The following is a 19,176-nucleotide window of genomic DNA, read 5'->3' as shown; positions in this document are numbered from 1 at the left end:
ACGCCATATCCTAATGCTCCAGATGATGTTTCCACAACTTCCCTGCAACCAGAAATGCACTTAATCAGCTCAGAAAATCCAAATTAGCACAATTACGAATTTTTTACCAAATTAAGTAGAATTCAGAAAATGGGAAAATAACAGACAATTAAACACAATTCCCTGGCTTATTTAAGTGCAATAAACTAAATATAGTTCAAGAAATAACGACTCATCAAGTGATCATATGATCTGTCGTACCAAAGCTGAGAACCTAAGAGTCCTCACATAATGTTTTAAGAAGAATTAAAGTTCTTACCACTGAGTGGTAGAGAGTAAGTACTAGAAGGTGACTTATTAATAGACTTTATGAGATATTTCAATTGTTCAAATTTAGCACATAATGTATGTATCTCTAAAGTAGAAGTTCAACAATTCTTAGTGGAGTTATCACCCTTAAATAAATAACAAGGACTTCTTAGTCCCCTCTTAATTAAAACAGAACAATGAGACAAATATCGATGGTGGCAACGACAACAACAACAATAATTGCAATGGCGAAAACTTTGATAAAAGGTCTGACAACAACTCCAACAAAGATTCGGTGACAGTTCTAATGAAGTTTTGACGACAGAGTCTAATGAGGGTCCAACGATAGGTTTGATGAAGGTCTAGCGACAACTCTAGTGAGAGTTTAGTGATAGCTTCAACAAAGATCCAATGACAACTTTAACTAACATACAACAATAACTCTTATGAAGGTTTACAACAAATCCAACAACAACTCTAATAAAAAATTTAAGAAAAGTCTAACAGTGACTCAGAATGGTTAACCACAAGTGTACTTCAAGCAACCCAAATATTTATTAAAAAAAATTAGTACAACAATCTTATAAAAATAAAAAACCATAACTAAGATAATAAAAAAAAAACAAGTCGGAAGTTCAATTTAAAAGAATTAATATGAAAGGAATAATACTTTTATTCAAATTGGTTAATTTAAATTAGTAGGTTAACATCCATAAATCTCTAACCCTAAAACAATAATGACATGAAGTATCTCTAAATCATTTTACCAACTTCTAACCACATCTATTAGAACATTTAACATCCTACTATACTAACAATAATTTGACTGCCTACAATGTTTATTTATGTGATTATGTCATTAGAAATTAAAGCAATCCCAGATTGATCTTATCTAACATTCACTTTCGAAAGTTAAACAAGATAAGTCTAAAGTTGGGAATTATAACAATTTTTCATATAGTTTTTGAAAAATAAATCTTTATTTTAGGGAAATATTAAAAAATACGACTTTTATTTTCTTTTTAAAAACTGAAATAATAGATTATTTTTAAAATAAAAGTTAAAACATAAAAGAAAAATGTCCGCAGTTCATTCAAGACTTTAGAAGAAAAAAAGTTGTGTCTAATAACATAACTCTCATTCCTTAAAAAGGACACCATGAATTTCATAAAATAAAATAAAGAAGAAAAATCATGTTATTAAACATGAATTCAAAATAATAAGATCAAATTAAAACATCATAATTGGGTGAGAAATTTTTACAATTTTAAGAAATTAAAGTATATAATATTTGAATTGCTTGCATATATATTTTTTTTCATTCTTTTAAATATTTTATCTTAATAGAGTATTTCAAATAATTTACATTTTAATTTTTTTAAAGTAATTTAATTTATCTTTTAAGATAAAACTTTATCTTAAAGATATTTATTTTTAAGTATAGTTTCAAAATTAAACTTTATAAAATATAATTAAATTTAAATATTTGAACAATATTTAACAATTTAATTTTTTATATATATGTGTGCCTGCACGTGGGTCGTGGGTGTGCGCGTGTGTATTTCAATTTCTATTTTATTTGAGTGAATTTCCTATTTTACTTTTTAATAATTTGAAACATCTATTAATATATTTTTTTTTTAAATTTTAACTTTCTTTTAACGTTTTCTCCAAACAAATCATTTTATTAGAATTAAAATTCACCAAATAAATAAATTACTTTCTTAAATCACCTTATCCTACTATAGTATATTCTAATAATAATAAATACACAATTGTTCCTTCACATCCACTAAAATTTGATTAAGAAAAACAAAAATGATCAGTTTTTTCATGTGTTTGCTAATATTATCTGTGATGTGAAATAAAAGTATCTAATAAATTTGTTGTCTCTTTCAAGTCCCTATGATTGAAGCAAATCACTGTATCTGCTCCCACATGTCTCTTTCCATCTTCTTTGATCTTATTGTTGCAATTTTCAATCAGAGTTCCTGTAATAAGGTCCCATAATCTCTTCTCCAAAGATAAATTATATATATAAGTAATGTGACAAGTACACTGTTATATTCTCCCTAAGATCCACCATATGATATATGATATTCCATCCATATATCATGTTTTTGGTGCATACAATAAACTATACTATAATGAAAAAAGAACAACCTAGGGTTAAAGGGTCGCTTTTCATATAGATGTAAGGATCTCACCAATATCTTTTTTACTTCATTTTTCTAACTCTATCCGTTTAATTAACACCTATACGTTATCGTATAATTAATTAAACAAATATACTTTAAACTTAATTCAATTTCATAAAATCAATTCGTAAAATAAAATTTATATTTATTTACATATTATGAATTAAATTGACTCTATCTCTAATAAACTTTGACATGAAATAAAGTAAAAATTTAATTTATATGATCTATACTTTATTTAAATGCTACTTAGGAACAAAGAACTTTAATAATTATATGGAATCTTCGTTTCCTTTTCATTTGAAAAGTTTGAGAGGCTAAAGCATTGTGTCAGCGTACTAACTTCCCACTAGTTTAAATTTAGCTTTATTCCCTTCTTAGTTTTCCTATTATTATTTGTAATTTCTCAAAGTGGAAAATAAAGTTTTTTTTTTCATAAATCATTGTCCTAGTTATATATTTTTGTCTTTTTCTTTCTCAAAATAATTGCATAACTTATGTTAATGAAACAGTGGTAAGATATTTTATTACATTTCAGGCGGAGGAGATATTTTATTAACAAGTTATTCGATTAAATGGTAACTCAATTATTTGAAGTTTATAATTCAAAATTATAAATAAAAAATATAGTAATTTTTCATTAACTATAAGCAAGATGAAGTGAGCTAATTTCCCATAATCAGCAAAGAAAAATCTGTGAGAAACTTTTCATTTCAATTTTTCTCTGTTCTCTCTACGTTTCAACTTACAATGCACCGAGTCCTTCACCATTTTCATTAGGCAAAACAAAACCCAAAACCACACGCAATTTAAAAATACTAACAATAATGCGGTGTTGCATTCCTACGCTGTTGGCGGTGATCGCCGTGCTGGTGTCGGCGGTGCACGGCGCTTTCCTCCGTCTCGAGCGGAGCATTCCTCTGAGCCACCGCACGGAGGTGGCGGAGCTGAGGGCTCGTGACAGAGCCCGCCACGCCCGAATGTTGAGCGGCATAGTCGACTTAGCAGTCCAAGGAACATCCGATCCAAACACCGTTGGGTACGGGTAATCCATTGAAGTTTCTTTTTTTAAAATGTGGAAAACAAAGATATATTTATATACTTTAGTGCTAAGTTTTGTTTATTTATTTATTTAATTGACCTATTGAGAGTGATATTATAGAATATGGTGGTGATTTTTGTTTGTTTTTGTTCAGGTTGTATTATACCAAAGTGAAGATGGGAACACCTCCTAAAGAATTTAACGTTCAGATTGATACGGGGAGTGATATATTATGGGTGAATTGCAATACTTGCAGTAATTGTCCCCAGTCTAGTGAACTAGGGGTGAGGATTTTGAATTTAATTTTGATTTTGGTGCTTTATGTGTTGAGCTTCTTGTTATCTTGCATACTTACTTTATGGTGCTTTGATGGGAACTAAGATTTTTTATTTGGAGATTAATGTGTTGAAGATTTTGTTGGTTGTGTTTTGTGGTGAGCAGATTGAACTTAATTTCTTTGACACGGTTGGGTCGTCCACCGCTGCGTTGGTTTCCTGCACGGACCCGATATGCACTACTGGGGTTCAAGGTGCTTCTGCTGAGTGCTCCACGAGGGCTAATCAATGCAGCTACTCCTTTAAGTATGGAGATGGAAGTGGGACTGCAGGTTATTATGTTTCGGATGCATTGTATTTTAACTTGATCGTGGGACAGACTCCACTTCCACCGGTTAACTCTTCGGCTACCATTGTTTTTGGGTGAGTCATTATGCTTGTCTATTATTGTGAATAAAGGTGTGTGCACTTGATATGAGATTGGGAATGTATGAAGAGTAGAACTGTATATGGGATATGCTTTGTAAGAATGAAATACAGAGGAGATGGGAAGGTGGAAGTTAAATTGGCATTGTAATATTTGTCAATAGGTTGTTTTATTTAATAAACTGGGAGAAAAGGTTAATGAAAGGCCTTGCTTATGTTGATGTTGTTCATTCTTTTTCCCGTGGCTTCTCTTCTGGTTTATTTTGCATATAGCTCCCTGTTTATGCTAATATTTGATATGGATTTCCCATTTTTGTTTTAAAGGAGACTGTTTTGGTTGATTTTATTGGAAACAGGTGTAGCATCTATCAGTCTGGAGATCTTACTAAGACAGATAAAGCAGTTGATGGAATTTTTGGGTTTGGTCCTGGTGCTCTATCTGTTGTATCACAGTTGTCATCACGCGGAATAACACCCAAAGTCTTCTCTCATTGCTTGAAAGGAGATGGTGATGGAGGAGGCATTCTAGTTCTGGGCGAGATAAAGGAGTCAAGTATTGTTTATAGTCCACTTGTTCCATCACAGTATGTTCTCTTCATTTCTTTTCTCATTTTCTTTACCTGGTTAGTTGATAACTTACCCCAATATGAAAATTTTTGGTGGGTTGAGATTTTGTCATTTTTAACCTAAACTGTTAATTTCTGATGCGTTAATTTGATTTTAATGTATTTATCCTAATCTTGATTTAGGGTAGTATTCTTATTATATAATATTAGTGATCCTGGAAGATCGTAACACTTTTGGGTTCATGCCTTTCACGGGGAAGAAATATCCTTTCCGTTTCTGAAGATAATATTGTCTTGAAGAGACCTATGGATCTACACATGCTCTCGTATGAAAATCCCTTTAGTTTCTCATCCATTTTCACTTACACAAGCACAAAGTCGTCACATGCCACACTCTTGGGGAAAATGTTTGAATCAACCTGGTGATGCTAAACCATTTTAAAATATTTTTTCAGAACCCAAATATATATAAATGAATATAATTGAAAAGATAAGATTCATTGTTTTAATTTAATGAAGCTAGTTTTATTTGTAATTTAGCAGAAAAAAAAAATATTCAAACTGACAGGAAAAAACAGGGAAGAAAAAAATATTCAAATGGGTAGAAAATAATAGGCGAGAAAATGGTTGAGATGAATCTTCAATTGCAATATAAATAGATAATAATCAGATATTTTGTTATATTTTTCAAATCTTTTTATTTCATAAGATGTAAATAATATATTTATACTTTTATGTTATTGATACATGTAACTATACTAAAATATAAAACATATATATTTTTATGATGATAATAATATTGTATGATCTGAAAGTTAAGTAGTTTGGGCAGGGAAATTAAGGAGAGACTGTGGGTTGAGGAAAATCCTAAATTATAATAGATGTAAGTTATTTTTGAGTTTAGGTAATATTGCTCTCAAAAATGTCATTAAAAATACTTGTTATGCTGGTTTTATTTCTATCAAATAATTTCTTGTCTCTGTCAAATAATCTGTGGTTCTCTATGAGATATATTGCAGTGTATTTGACTGGTTGATCAAATCTCAGGCCTCATTACAACTTGAATCTTCAGAGTATTGCTGTCAATGGGCAACCCCTTCCAATTAATCCAGCTGTATTTGCAACGTCTAATGACCGAGGAACTATAGTTGACTGTGGTACGACGTTGGCATATCTTGTTCAAGAAGCTTATGATCCTCTAGTCACTGCTGTAAGTTTCTTGTACCTTAGGCAAAATCTTCAAGTATTTTACTGTGTTGGGCACAATATTGTCCTTTTTCTTGTCCATCATGAGAAATTGTAAATAGTGAGAATAGTTTCTTAAATTGTTGTTTGCATATCTTTTGTTTTATATCTTTTCTAAATATTCTGATTAACATATTTTCCCACTGAGTTCATTTGGATTCTTATACTTTTTATTTTTCTTTCTGGTATTAAGTTTTGATGTTTCAGTAATAGATTTAGGATACCCCCACCAATTAAACAGCTTATTAAGGTTCACACCCTTTTCTATATTTAATTAGTATTATTAAGAGGGGGTTTTCAGGGAGGCAAATAAATTTTTCCTTTTATTTACTTACCCTACATTATAAGGAATTTTTTTTACCTTATCTATAACATATATTGATCTTGACATTCTAAACGAATGTGTAGATAACTACGGCCGTATCACAATCTGCTCAGCAAACTAATTCCAAAGGAAGCCAGTGTTATCTGGTCACAACCAGGTCATTATGAATACTATAATTGTTGAGACTTTTAAATGACTTTTTTCTCAAAACTTTCCTATTAGGATTTCCCATAACTCATTAGAGTTTATGTTTTACAGTATAGGTGACATTTTCCCTTTAGTCAGTTTAAATTTTGAGGGTGGAGCTTCAATGATTTTAAAACCAGAGCAGTACCTTATGCATAATGGTTACCGTGTAAGTATGTCTGTTAAATAACTCATACATTTGAATAAGGAAGTTATTATTTGAAATTATATGTTGCTTATATGCTGAGGTGCCTTCTGCTTAAACAGGAGGGTGCTGAAATGTGGTGCATCGGTTTCCAGAATGTACAGGAGGGTGTTTCAATTTTAGGAGGTTAGATGCTGGACATTTTGTTGACAGATAAAGTCCGCAGAACGCAATGAAAATAAAAGAAATCACAAATCATGATTATGAAATGGGGCTCTAAAACAAAGAATAAGAAAAATGTCTTAATTATGTTTTCTGTACCAGTGGTAAACAACTAGTGTCATCATATACCACCGAGAACTTATGGCTTGTTGCTTCTGCACAATTTCGCATAACCCATTGTTGTTACAAAAATTCTTCAAAAGAAATAGTAGATAGATGATGAAATAAAATATGATCCAGAAAAGGTAGATTGTCTCATTTTCATCATTCAAGTACTACATAAATCAGTGTTGTGGTAAAAGAAATTATTCTACTTCTGTACTTGAAAGCGTCAAAAATTATGCTAATTGTAAATTGGCCAGGCCATGTTTTCTTTTCTGTAAATAATGCATCAATTGTATCAGATATACAAGTGATCTACCATGATGATTCAAAACTAATCAAAATTGTTTCAACTGATTTGACAGATCTTGTCCTAAAAGATAAGATAGTTGTGTACGACTTGGCACATCAACGAATTGGATGGGCTAACTATGACTGTAAGTTCACCAGAGAAATTCTACTCCTGCAAAGATTATATATATAATTCTTTACTGTGTCTTGAATTTTCATTTGATGCTAGGTTCTTTGTCTGTAAATGTTTCTGTGACTACGAGCAAGGATGAATACATCAATGGGGGACAGCTAAGTGTCAGCAGCTCCGCAATACGTGTTCTTTCTAATTTACTATCCGTAAGCATTGTGGCTCTGTCTTTGTACATAATGTTAGTATGAAAAAATTTATGTGAAATGTTGGGAATCAAGTCATCACTCGAGATAATGTAAAATTAAGTTTTCAACACTAATCATGGGAAGGTGATCAAGTGAGAAGTCAAAGATTTATGAATGAAGCAGCTCTGAAGAAATGGGAATTTGAATAGAAGCTTGAAAAGTGGAGATTTTAATGAGTTTCAGAAGGGAAAATTTTGGCAGGAGTTTGATTAGTGAAATTTGGATGGAAGTTCCAAGAATGATTGGTTAAAACATCGGTGACTATACTTACCCAATTTTGACAAGGTAAACATAATGGTGATTAAAAAGGTTTATTAAAAAAGACTAATTATTTTTAAACATTTCTCAAGTTTGAATATTATGAACCTTTATTTCTGTTTGATAACATAAATTGAAATTGAACCTCAAGTGTATTTCTTTAGACTTGGTTGAGTATTTCTATGGTTTTATCATAAATATGTTGACTAAAACATAAAAAAAATAAAAAAATAAAAATAAAAAATCTTAGGCTTTTCTTTTCTATTTACTTGTCTCTTTCCTTGTTCTTTGCCATGCAAGATGACTTCTTGTTGGCCTCACTAAAAGAAAAATAAATAAATAAATAAATAAATATATATATATATATATATATAGATAGATAGATAGAGAGAGAGAGAGAGAGAGAGAGGATTTTCTTCTTACCCATCTGCTGATAAAGGAAAAACAGGGTGATTAACCAGTCTATAATATTTAAAAGGAAGAGGATAGAGATCCTTAGAAAAGGCCATTGAGTAGAATAATAGTAGTGTGTTGGGATGTGAACCTTATAGAGCGTAATTTAGTTTTATAAAAGAATTTGAATTGTCTTATAATTAAATATTTGAAAGGAAATTAAAATTTAGAAATTTAGGAAAGAAAAGTAATTGTTCAAAGTTATAGGATTTTAAATTCTGTCTAAAAATAAAATGAGTTTTTCAGCAAAACTTATTAAGCAGTTAGTTAAAAAATAATACTGACCATCAATATTAAAAATTAACTTCTACTAATAACATTGAAAAAATAATAATCTTTATCCATTTTAGCTAAAATAATTATGGTTAGCTTTAGTCAATGTTAATTAAGGAAAGCTTTTGTTTATATCAACTAAAAAAATTCTTCAGAATTTTATTGTATATTTGATCAAAGTGAAAAGAAAAACAACTCTGATTGATATTTTGAGTATTAATTATTTTTAAATATTAAATAAAATTTATGATTTGGTAATAATTGAAATATTTTATTCAAACAAATTATTGTAAAAAAATGAAATAATTTGATATTAAAATATATCTTTATGAAAAGTGAAGCACCTATACATTTCTCCATGAAGAAAAATCCTTTGGAAGGAACAACAGTCAACCTTTTCTTCTTTGATATTTTTCAACAACTAGTTCCAGTTATTACACTTCTTTCTTCTTATTGTTAGTCTTTAACAACAATGTCTTGAGACTTAGGAATTTTAGTTTAATAATTAGACTAAATTGGTCTATCATCACAAAATATGTCAATATTTATAACTCGTTCTACCAATGGGCGGACAAATGGACTAACCGATATATTTTTTAATTTTTTAATATTTTACTATCAAATTATATATATATATATATATATATATATATATATATATATATATATATATATATTAAAAATGACTTAATGGTATAATTAAAGCTTTTAATTAATTAATTAATATTTTAATTTGATAAATTAAAAAAATTATTCTGATTAATAATTAAAACTTAATTTATAAATATTAATTATTTAAGATATATTATTATATATTTATATTCTTAAAAAATATAATATTAAAAATTTAATATTTCAAACTATATATTATTTTAATTTTTAATTTAAAAATAAAAATAGTGTCTATGGTCTAGTCTATTTTGGTGCGTCTTTGACTAATCAATTTGACTGGCTAAACAAACCAAAATGAACTAGTGGGTTGAAATTTTTAATTTCATTCATCCTATTTTGGTAACTCACTTGTTATAGCCCACTTTGTTATCCCTATTTAAAACATGCACAATAGTCTTTCTAACCTTTTTTTAAGAATTTTCGAAAACTTCTTTTGTTATTTGAACACTTAAGCATGTTTAAAGAAAGATCTCTTCTAACTTAGGCTTAGGTCATGAGAAGAAAGGTCCAAACCTTTTAAGGAATATAGTGATTAAACATTTTTCTTTTGTACTTTTTCACTTCACGTTTCTTGTTCATCAATGAATTTAAGGTTTATAATTTAGGGATTCAAAGATCTTTTAATTCTGAAGAGGAGGTGACAAGTTCTTTAGAAGAAGGACATCCTCTTCAAAAACCTTCATGTTGTTCCATGATTGTTATCTAGAAAAAACATAACATCATCATAATAATATTATACACATTGAAAGAGTGTAAAAAAGTTGTGATATCTCCGCTACTAATGAGGGTCAACCTAAGTTCTAGCTTGAGACGATAGAGGATTTTTTTTTTTCTCGTACCATCATCCTACGTTCAATCCTGAGAAACACCCTTGTTTCGGTTATGGGATCGAAGTTAACTTTTGAGAATCCAAATGTTTGTTATTGTCACCTTTTTTACCGTTCATCCTATAATCTCGTTTAGTCAAATTGAGAGATTATATGTGATGATACTTAATCAGTAGAAACTCAACAATTCTAACAATTAATGAGTATTTACTATCATCGCCTACTTTTACATCAAACATATATTTATAAACTTCATAATAATGGATTTCAGATTACTAACAGTCTAATCATGATCTAATTGGTACTAATCATGTTTTTTCATAAATTAATCAGTATTAGGTTACAAAGGGTGACCATTCAATCTGTAAGTTGCATTCTTTCTGTCAAGAGATGATTATTGTGGTCACGTTTAAGGCATGGCTGACCTTTTGTACTGTGCAATCTAAGATTAACCAAATGGTCATACAATATAATCTTAAAAGGTTTTACTGATAAAAAAACTTCATTACAAAAAAAGTAAAGAAACAATGGTTAATTATCCCTTAATATATTCTACTAAAATTGAGAACTCAAGTATTTTTTTTTAGTTGTCACACTTAACTTACAAGAACATATTAAAAAAAAGTAACAAGAATGACTCTCAAAGAACAAAATTAACAGTGATATAGATCATCAAAATTCTCCTTTAAGTATTAAATACAGTTGTGTACTCATGATTCAAATTTGAAATCACTAGTGACACTGAGACAACTCTAAATCTGCAGACTGCCTAATTTCTTTATCAACGTTTCAGACCAAAGGTTTCTAGCCATTAATATATATTTCTCGAGAACTACAGCAATAAATTTTGACTGTAGAATATGATTGACATGCTTTGTTCAATTTAAGGCCAATTAGTAATTAAACAGTCAAATAACCTAATAAAAAAAAAAATTATACTCCTCAAAATGCTTACATGTTCAAAACAATTTATATAGCTAAGGCAGTAGCTCAAAATGTGAATGACTTATACCACACCATCTGAACCGGCTGTATCTGTCACTTGTATCTATAAAACATTATCTTACAGTACATATATAGACATATATAGAAACTGCAGGAATATATAAGGGACCCTTTAAGTTCTTGTGTTTTAAGGGAACTCATTTCTGTATAATTCATAATAGAAGGCCAGAGAGCCAGAGTTTTTCCGTAAACCAACTGCATCTTTCTCCTTCATCCTTATAGCTTTGATAGTTGAGTTTAATCTTATAGTATTGAACAGTGCCAACATAGGGGTCACTTCATTTAGTTTCCTATGCAACATACAAATCAAAAACTGATCCCAACACTTTTCTATCAGTGTTACCAAATTAGTAGCATACCAGTAAAGAATTTGGTGCATATCAGGGGAGTTTAGGACTGAATTAGTATTAAATCTAGTGAAGGAGACTAGAACTGAGTCAGAATTAGGATGCATAGAGCTAAATTTGAGATTCCAAAATGCCTATAAAAAGTTGTATTACACAAAAGGTTGATTTAGTTAACATGATATTCAGTAACTTGTATATAGGGATATTGGACAGAATGAGAAATATATTTATGAGGATTTGGTGCATACCATAGTGACATGAGTATTAGATGAGATAATTCTCGCTTCTTCTGTTTAAAACAACTACACAAATATATACCAGTAAACTTAACTACTAGATGCCAAGAGATGTATTGAACTCAATGTTAGACATAGTCCGCCATCAGCAAATAATGTGCTCGGCCAGATAATGTAATCTTGGTAAAGCTGCCCTAACAAGATTAAGAAATATACAGATAAAAATAGGCATCATAACAACATAAATGTTTACCACAATACCATCAAAACAAATTCAACAGCAGGAATGAGCCCCTCTCAACCAATGTACTTAATTCTCAAATTGCTCATTGTGAAGAAATCAAACTGCAGAAAAGTGCCTGCAAAGGTATTTTCTAAACACAAAAAACTTCTACAATCTAAGTACAGCAGTTTAACTGAAAGGCTATCAACTACAGTGCTTAAACTTAAGCTATCTATCATCAAGAGCTATTGAAAAGTAAAAAAATAAAACATGAAATTTTTCACTATTTAATTATAATAAGGGGGAGTACACTATATAATCTAAAAGATGTCAGCAATAATGGCCTTGTAAGTGTCATCATTTAGCTTCCAGGAATTAAAATAATATTTTAATATCTTGATGTCATCCATAAAATCCTTTAACCATTTAGATTTCAAGGTATTTTTTTGGTGGTTGGTTCTGCCATCGGATAACTTCCCATCAGATTTAATGTTCCACATAGCCGATACTAGAACTGTATTTCCTGTGACAATATTGGAGGATCATAGCCTTCTTCCCTCATTTTTGCATTTAATTTTCTTAGCATTTCATAAATCTGATCAGATTCACCATGCAATCTGTCACCAGCAACGAAACTGTAAACTTTATTCTTTATCTCAACCATGCTTTGACCAACAGTCTTCTTCAGCCTATTTTCCTTTATCAATGTCCTGACTTTTGCAGCATCAAGCCAATTATTGTCCACACAATATATATTTGATAACAGTATATAATACCCTGCATGATTAGGGTCTAACACGAAAAGATTCTGAGCTGCAAACTCCCCCATCTTTATATTTTCATGTATACGACATGCACCAAGTAAGGCTCCCCATACATGCGGGCCAGCTTGCATGGGCATGCCATTAATCAAGTCCAAGGCCCCATCCAACTCTCCCATTCGACCAAGAAGATCAACCATAATACCGTAATGCTCTGAATTGGGCATCAATTGATACTCATTCACCATGACGTGAAACATCTTTATCCCATCTTCAATCAAACCTGCATGACTACAGGCAGATAGAATTGAGACAAAGGTTACTTTGTTAGGCTGAACATCTGAATGATTAGTCATCTCATAAAATAATTTCAAAGCCTCTTCTCCTTGCCCATGGAATCCATATGCAGAAATCATTGAGCTCCAGGTAACAACATCTTTATGAGCCAATCCTCTAAAAAACTTGTTAGCATTATCTATGCTACTACATTTTGCATACAACTCTATGAGTGATGCTCCAATAAATTCATTATTTTCAAATCCACTTTTAGTTATAAAAGTATGAAGGCACAAAGCTTGTTGAAGAATCCCTAATTCTGAACTTGCAGTAAGAATCTTCACCAGAGCAATAGCATCAGGTCGTGTTCCACTCGATAACATGTTGCAAAATAACCTCAAGGACATGTGTGCCATTCCAACTTCAGCATACCCACTAAACAAAACAGCCCAAGAAACTACATCTTTATTGGGCATTCTGTTGAAAAGCTCAATTGCTTTTGCGGGCGAAAAACACTTCATGTACATATCAATAAGAGCTGTAGAGACAATGATATCCAACTCGAATCCATAGTTGATTGCCAATTTATGGATATGTGTACCTTCTTCCAAATTTGAACTGGAAGCACAAGCCCTCAATGCACTAATCACTGTAACCCTATTGGGTTCAATTCTTTTATCTATCATTTCATTGAAAAGATCTAATGCGTTGGTTTCAGCTCCGTTATCAGCATAACACGCAATCATTGAGCTCCATGATACAATATCCTTATTTGGCATTTCCCTGAACAAATTAGCTGCACTCTTAATAGAACCAAGTTTTCCATACATATTTAGCATAGAATTGGTCAAACATAACTTGGTGTCAAAACCCATTCGTTTCACAAATCCATGTACACTTCTTCCTGTGTTAAAATCAGATAACTGGGCACAAGCAGAAGCAGCGCTAACAAGTGTTACTGGATCGGGACTTACTTGCTCCAACACAACCATTCGGGAGAAAAATGCAAGTGCAAGTTCAGGACAGCCATTCTGCTCATACCCAGTAACTATTGAAGTCCATAAAACCACATCTGGTTTTGAATACTCAGTAAACACTATCAAAGCATCATTCATTTGTCCACATTTTGAGTACAGCTCAATCAGTGCAGACCCTACATACATGTCATTATCTATCTTCCTCTTCTTGAGAAATCCATGAATCATTTTCCCCTGCTCAAGCTTCCTCAAACCTGCACACGATTTTAGAGCAATAGACAGTGTGTAATTGTCAGGTTTTTCCTCACTTGACACTGCATTGGCACTCATTTGATAGAATAGAGATAATGTCTCCACCCATCTTCCCTCCATAAAGTAGCTCCTAAGCAAAGCATTCCATAAATAGGCAGTTCTGCAAGTTGTTTCTTCAAACAGCCTATGTGCATGAAAAAGGGCTGCATATCTAGCATAAAGAACATTAAGCTTTGTAACAACGAAACTATCATGGGTGAGGCCTAGTTTCAAACACTGTGAGTGCAACTGTGTAACTGATATCTTACTACAGCAGGTCCCCAATAGCTTGACTAAAAGATCCCTCCTTTTCATGTATAATGACTGATGACTTCTATAACCTAAAGAGCATCTCAGCTAATTCATAGCTTCTCTCAATCATATTCTTTTTATGCAATCAACTCCTGTTGATAAACCATATAACTGAAACAATTAGTACATGGGCTTTAAAATTTGTCAAATAGGCCTCTATAATAGGCTCTGGCCCTAGTCTATGTGGGTTGGGACCAAAAAATTCCACAGGGCCAAAAAAGCCCTTTATTAAAAAAGCCTCCAGGGCTAAAAAGCTCCAAAGCCCTGTGGGTCAGGGCCAGCCCATGGGTTTTCTTTTTTACAAAAAAAACTAAATATCCAACAATAAATTCCATTTTTACAAAGAAAAGAAACACTTATATTAAGTGTTATAACTTGGAAAATTTAAGCGAAATATCAATCAGAGTATACACAGGTGGATGTATAGGATACAATGCAAATTCTATGATACTTATACAATCAAAGTTTGGTTCTAGGAACAAATTTCTATCTATTATAGCAACTTTCACTAAACATAAGTGGGTCCACAGTGGCTCATTTGTGAAGAATAATGTAACAGAGACATACCGGCAGCTGTTCAAAAGCCCATCCTAGAAATTTAAGGAAAGAACTGTCCCTTCTCTTCGATGTACTGACAGTCTTTGAAATATACAACCACTTGCGCGCTATTAAACAAGACATGTCAAGCAAAATTGAAAAACAAAAATGCTATTCTGATGAAATAGAAGAATATCAGTAAATAACAGCAACAAAACAACAGTCCACATCTTCAGTATACCTCTTTTAGGATTTTCTTCAACTAGATCTTTATTGTCTGTTGAATGATTAAGGACAAGAATGTTATCACCAAAACTTGTCTTCTCTACATCATCCCTGAAACATACCATCTGCAAAGAATTCAATCCACGATTAAGAACAGGAAAGTGCAACATACCGTAACCATTTCCTTGTTGCATACAAAGCATAACAAAACCAATGCATTGAACACCGAATAGTCACTTTAAGGAACAATCGCTATTCCTACAACGTCACCACAACATGAACAACGACGAACTACGAAATTCAATCAAAAAACTAAAAAGGAGAAACAAAATCAATCAATTTACACGAGGACAGAGAAGCGAAAGATTCTTGATGTCACCGAGGCCAAGTTTAACCCCAAACTTAGCAAGCTCACTAAGCGCCTCCTCCAGCAGACTCGAGGTCAAATCTCGAAGTTGCAAATAAATAAACGCGGAAAAAATGTTCACAAATGCAAACGCCTTCACCACTATCTTCAACCACGGTGGACACAAACATATAACACCGTCACTGACACGTTTTCTCAGGCCACCGCCGCCTCCACCACCTCCTTTCACGAGCTCGTTTCAGCAACTTGCAGTGTCCGAGAGGCAGTTCCGATAAACAATTCACGGATTCCAAAACCTTCGCGAAAACCTCGCAATTGTGCTCCCCAAGAGGACCACCCTCTCTACCATCTCGCAATGTGTTCAGTATAAGATGATAGGGAAGCTCCATCCGAAATCCAGCATGGCGAGGGAGGCGGCGGGAGGCGGCGGGAGGCGGCGAGAGTGAGGGGTGGCTGTCAAGTGCTCAGGGAAGTGGTTTTCCAGAAGAAAATGGAAATAGATCGCATGTTTTGGGGCCAGGGACTAACCCGGCCCTATTTCGTTCATAATCCATCTGAAAGGTTTTTGGGCCACCAAAAATGGGGCTAAATTTTTAATCAAACATACTTTGGTTGAATCAAAGAAGAACACACGTAGAGAAACACGACGAACAAAGCATTCATTACAGTAATTAACAACTTATGCCATGAAATGGCAGCAGGTAGCACATCACAATCTCAAATTTCCTTTAGCAATATGGCACCAGTTCCAACACATCATTAGTCATTAATTTCAACGAAAAGAAAAAAACTAATTCATATAGAAAGCTTGAAGGGAAAGATAACATTCGGAGGAGATTTGGAATCCATCCTTTCAGGTGTTGAAAAACAAATAAATTTGGGAACATTGTAAAATCACAATTTTATATTTAATTAATCAGTAGTTTTTGTCTGATCCTTAATTTTGCATATATTTTTCTTTTATCTTTTAGTTTTTAATTATTTAAATTACTTTTTATAGTACTTTCAATAAATGTTAAAATTTGAAAAAAAAAATTAATGCTAAACTGAAGATTAGGTCCAAATGAAACAATTTCTTTAATTTATAAACTAAAAGTATAAAAAAAAAGTCTAGAATTAAGAACCAAAATTAAAAAGTTGATCAAAATAATAATTTACGGCTGATTTTTATAATATATTATAAGTTTAATTATGCATTGCTCTTTATACTGAGTTGGTTTAATTTTTTCCTCTTATTTTTATTTTGTTCAATTTAGTTTTTTTATTTTTTTAAAAAAGTTGTAATTTGGTAATTTTATTAAGTTTAATACTTATTTTGATTTTTATTTTCGTAAAACTGAAATCAAAAAATCTTAATTGTTTTATTATAATGGAAAATTAGAAAATCCTAACTACTTTTCATGAAAATCAAAAAATTATAATGGTTTAATTCTTATGAATAAGCATTAAGACAAAATGACAATTACATAAAATTCATGTGAACATTGTGTCATTAAAGATTTAAATGTTGTTAAAAAATTAAATTAAAAAAAATACAAAAGGAAAAACACTTTGTAAATTAAAAGAAGAAGATGATCATTTTGAACAAAAATTACCAAAAATTTAAAATAGATATTAAACCTTTGTATTATATTGACATTAAGATAATGTTTATACATATCATTTGTCAATAATGAAGACAAAATAAAATATATTACAACATTAATTATATATATGGTTTTCCTATTAAGTTGGTTTAATTTTCTTTTCTTATTTTATTTTTGTTCAATTTAATTTTTTTATTCTTTTTAAAAGAGGTACAATTTAGTCATTTTTTTTAAATCACCACTGTCATGTGACAATAACATTGCCAGATAATATTGTCACTGTGATGTAGTTCAATTATAACTAATCAATAATAGTTTATGTTTTTTCTTAAATTAAAAAACTAAAAATAATACAAATTTCGCAAATTGACACAAACACGATATTAATGTCAAATGATTAAATTGAACTGTTTTAAAAAATAAAAAACCAAATTAAATATAAAAAAAATAAGAAAACGAAGTTGAACAAATCAAACAAAATAAGATGAAAATGTATAATTAAGCATATAGGTTACACTTCAATAATTGAATTTTATAATATAGTTACACGTTACAAAACTTGTTTTCTTAATATAACATTTTTTTCATCTTTTTGTTATATTGTTCTTTTTGCAAATTCAAGCTCATTTTATGTTTAATATATACTTGATTAAATATTTTTAACTTGTACTTGTTTAAACAAGGTGAAACATTTTTTTCTTTTTTACTTATCTTTATATAAAATAAAAAATAACATAAAGATGAAATCAAAATAAACAAATAAAAACATTTTCACTCTAAAAGAAATTTTTTTATTATTTGAGTAATAAAAATTTTAAATATAGAATTTATTTTAAACAAAACTTATCCATGAATATTCTTAAGAGGAAAAAATTGTAAATTTATCATATGAACTAAAATTATCTTATATTTTTTACTTTTTAAAAAAATTAAATATTTTTTATGAAAATTAAATTAGATTTATTATGATTTAGGTTAAAAAGTATACATTTTGACTCTCTTTTTTTTCTTCATACAAGTATCTTATTAACATGTGACTTATTTAATTAATTTGACACCAAGTCATATTTTATGAATTATTATACTTGTTACTTTCTCATTTTTTTTCTATATTTATTTTAAAATTGCAACTTATCCTTGCATATTGTCAACCATGTTTTTACATAATAAAAGGCACCATAGACGTAGAGTTTGGATCAAAAGTTTATAAGATGTTTAGCTTCTATTGGACTTATAATAATCTTTAATGGATCCAAGATTATTTCTGAAGATATTATTATAGAGAATAATAAAACATACAAAGTAATAATAAAGATTTAAGTCTTGTACTTTATACAAATAGTCTAGTTATTTGTATCTTGTATTAGGGCTAAGTAGTGTAATAATTTGATCTTCGCTTGGGATCATCTTTGTATAGGTTAGAGCAACCTGCCTAAAGTTTCAATTGGGCTAAGATTCGTCCAAAAGAAACCATGGGTAAGTCGTTCAAGACTAGGTGCGCATTCTCATTTAGCACATGGTGCAATGTGGAAAGCATGAGTGACACTTGACACTTGATCCACTAAATGGGACATGAATTTAGGAGGTCATAAGGAATTCAAATTTGAAATCTCCCTCCCTTTTTCTCAACCCTCAATTTCACTCAACCCTCAATTTCACTCATATAAATATAGGAGCTTACACCTTATAAAATACTCATGAATGTATAGAGAAACTTTGTCGAGATTTTTTCTTAACTTTGTGAATCAGCTTATATGATTCCCTATTTTGGCTATTCTAAACCTTTCTTTCTTGAAAGCTGACCCAACCTCTTTTAAGAAACACTCACTCCTTCCATTTCAATCCACTAACGCTCTTACTT

At 30.8% G+C, this 19,176-nt stretch overlaps 2 protein-coding genes across 3 annotated transcripts; one reads left to right on the top strand and one right to left on the bottom strand.

Moving 5' to 3' along the window:
- Nucleotides 1-3,153: 3,153 nt before the first annotated feature.
- On the top strand, nucleotides 3,154-8,110 carry LOC106770855 (aspartic proteinase-like protein 2). 2 transcript variants are annotated; one of them, XM_014656683.2, is made up of 10 exons: nucleotides 3,154-3,531; nucleotides 3,683-3,812; nucleotides 3,970-4,226; nucleotides 4,586-4,813; nucleotides 5,843-6,005; nucleotides 6,449-6,522; nucleotides 6,624-6,720; nucleotides 6,819-6,882; nucleotides 7,386-7,457; nucleotides 7,541-8,110. In XM_014656683.2, the coding sequence occupies exons 1-10, from the start codon at nucleotides 3,314-3,316 to the stop codon at nucleotides 7,690-7,692; spliced, it is 1,455 nt and encodes a 484-aa protein (XP_014512169.1). In that variant the 5' UTR covers nucleotides 3,154-3,313; the 3' UTR covers nucleotides 7,693-8,110. The 2 variants fall into 2 exon arrangements, with proteins under 2 accessions (XP_014512169.1, XP_014512170.1); XM_014656684.2 differs by having other exon boundaries at nucleotides 3,155-3,525.
- Nucleotides 8,111-12,057: 3,947 nt separating this feature from the next.
- Nucleotides 12,058-16,555, bottom strand: LOC106772588 (putative pentatricopeptide repeat-containing protein At3g01580). The gene is made up of 4 exons (XM_014659090.2): nucleotides 15,707-16,555; nucleotides 15,379-15,487; nucleotides 15,168-15,265; nucleotides 12,058-14,692 (listed from the first exon to the last, which is right to left on the bottom strand). Exon 4 carries the CDS (start codon nucleotides 14,601-14,603, stop codon nucleotides 12,492-12,494), a length of 2,112 nt encoding a protein of 703 aa, XP_014514576.1. The 5' UTR covers nucleotides 14,604-14,692; nucleotides 15,168-15,265; nucleotides 15,379-15,487; nucleotides 15,707-16,555; the 3' UTR covers nucleotides 12,058-12,491.
- Nucleotides 16,556-19,176: the final 2,621 nt, after the last annotated feature.

This window comes from Vigna radiata, chromosome 8, assembly GCF_000741045.1.
Source record: "Vigna radiata var. radiata cultivar VC1973A chromosome 8, Vradiata_ver6, whole genome shotgun sequence".
Lineage (NCBI taxonomy): Eukaryota > Viridiplantae > Streptophyta > Magnoliopsida > Fabales > Fabaceae > Vigna > Vigna radiata.
The sequence above is the reverse complement of the archived record's forward strand: the minus strand, read 5'-3'. Positions and strand labels throughout refer to the sequence as shown.

Coding starts and splice junctions, on each gene's coding strand:
- LOC106770855 (XM_014656683.2), top strand. CDS start 3,314: ATGCGGTGTTGCATTCCTACGCTGTTGGCGGTGATCGCCGTGCTGGTG. Junction 4,227..4,585: donor TCGGCTACCATTGTTTTTGG/GTGAGTCATTAT, acceptor TATTGGAAACAG/GTGTAGCATCTATCAGTCTG. Junction 6,523..6,623: donor TGTTATCTGGTCACAACCAG/GTCATTATGAAT, acceptor TATGTTTTACAG/TATAGGTGACATTTTCCCTT.
- LOC106772588 (XM_014659090.2), bottom strand. CDS start 14,603: ATGAAAAGGAGGGATCTTTTAGTCAAGCTATTGGGGACCTGCTGTAGT.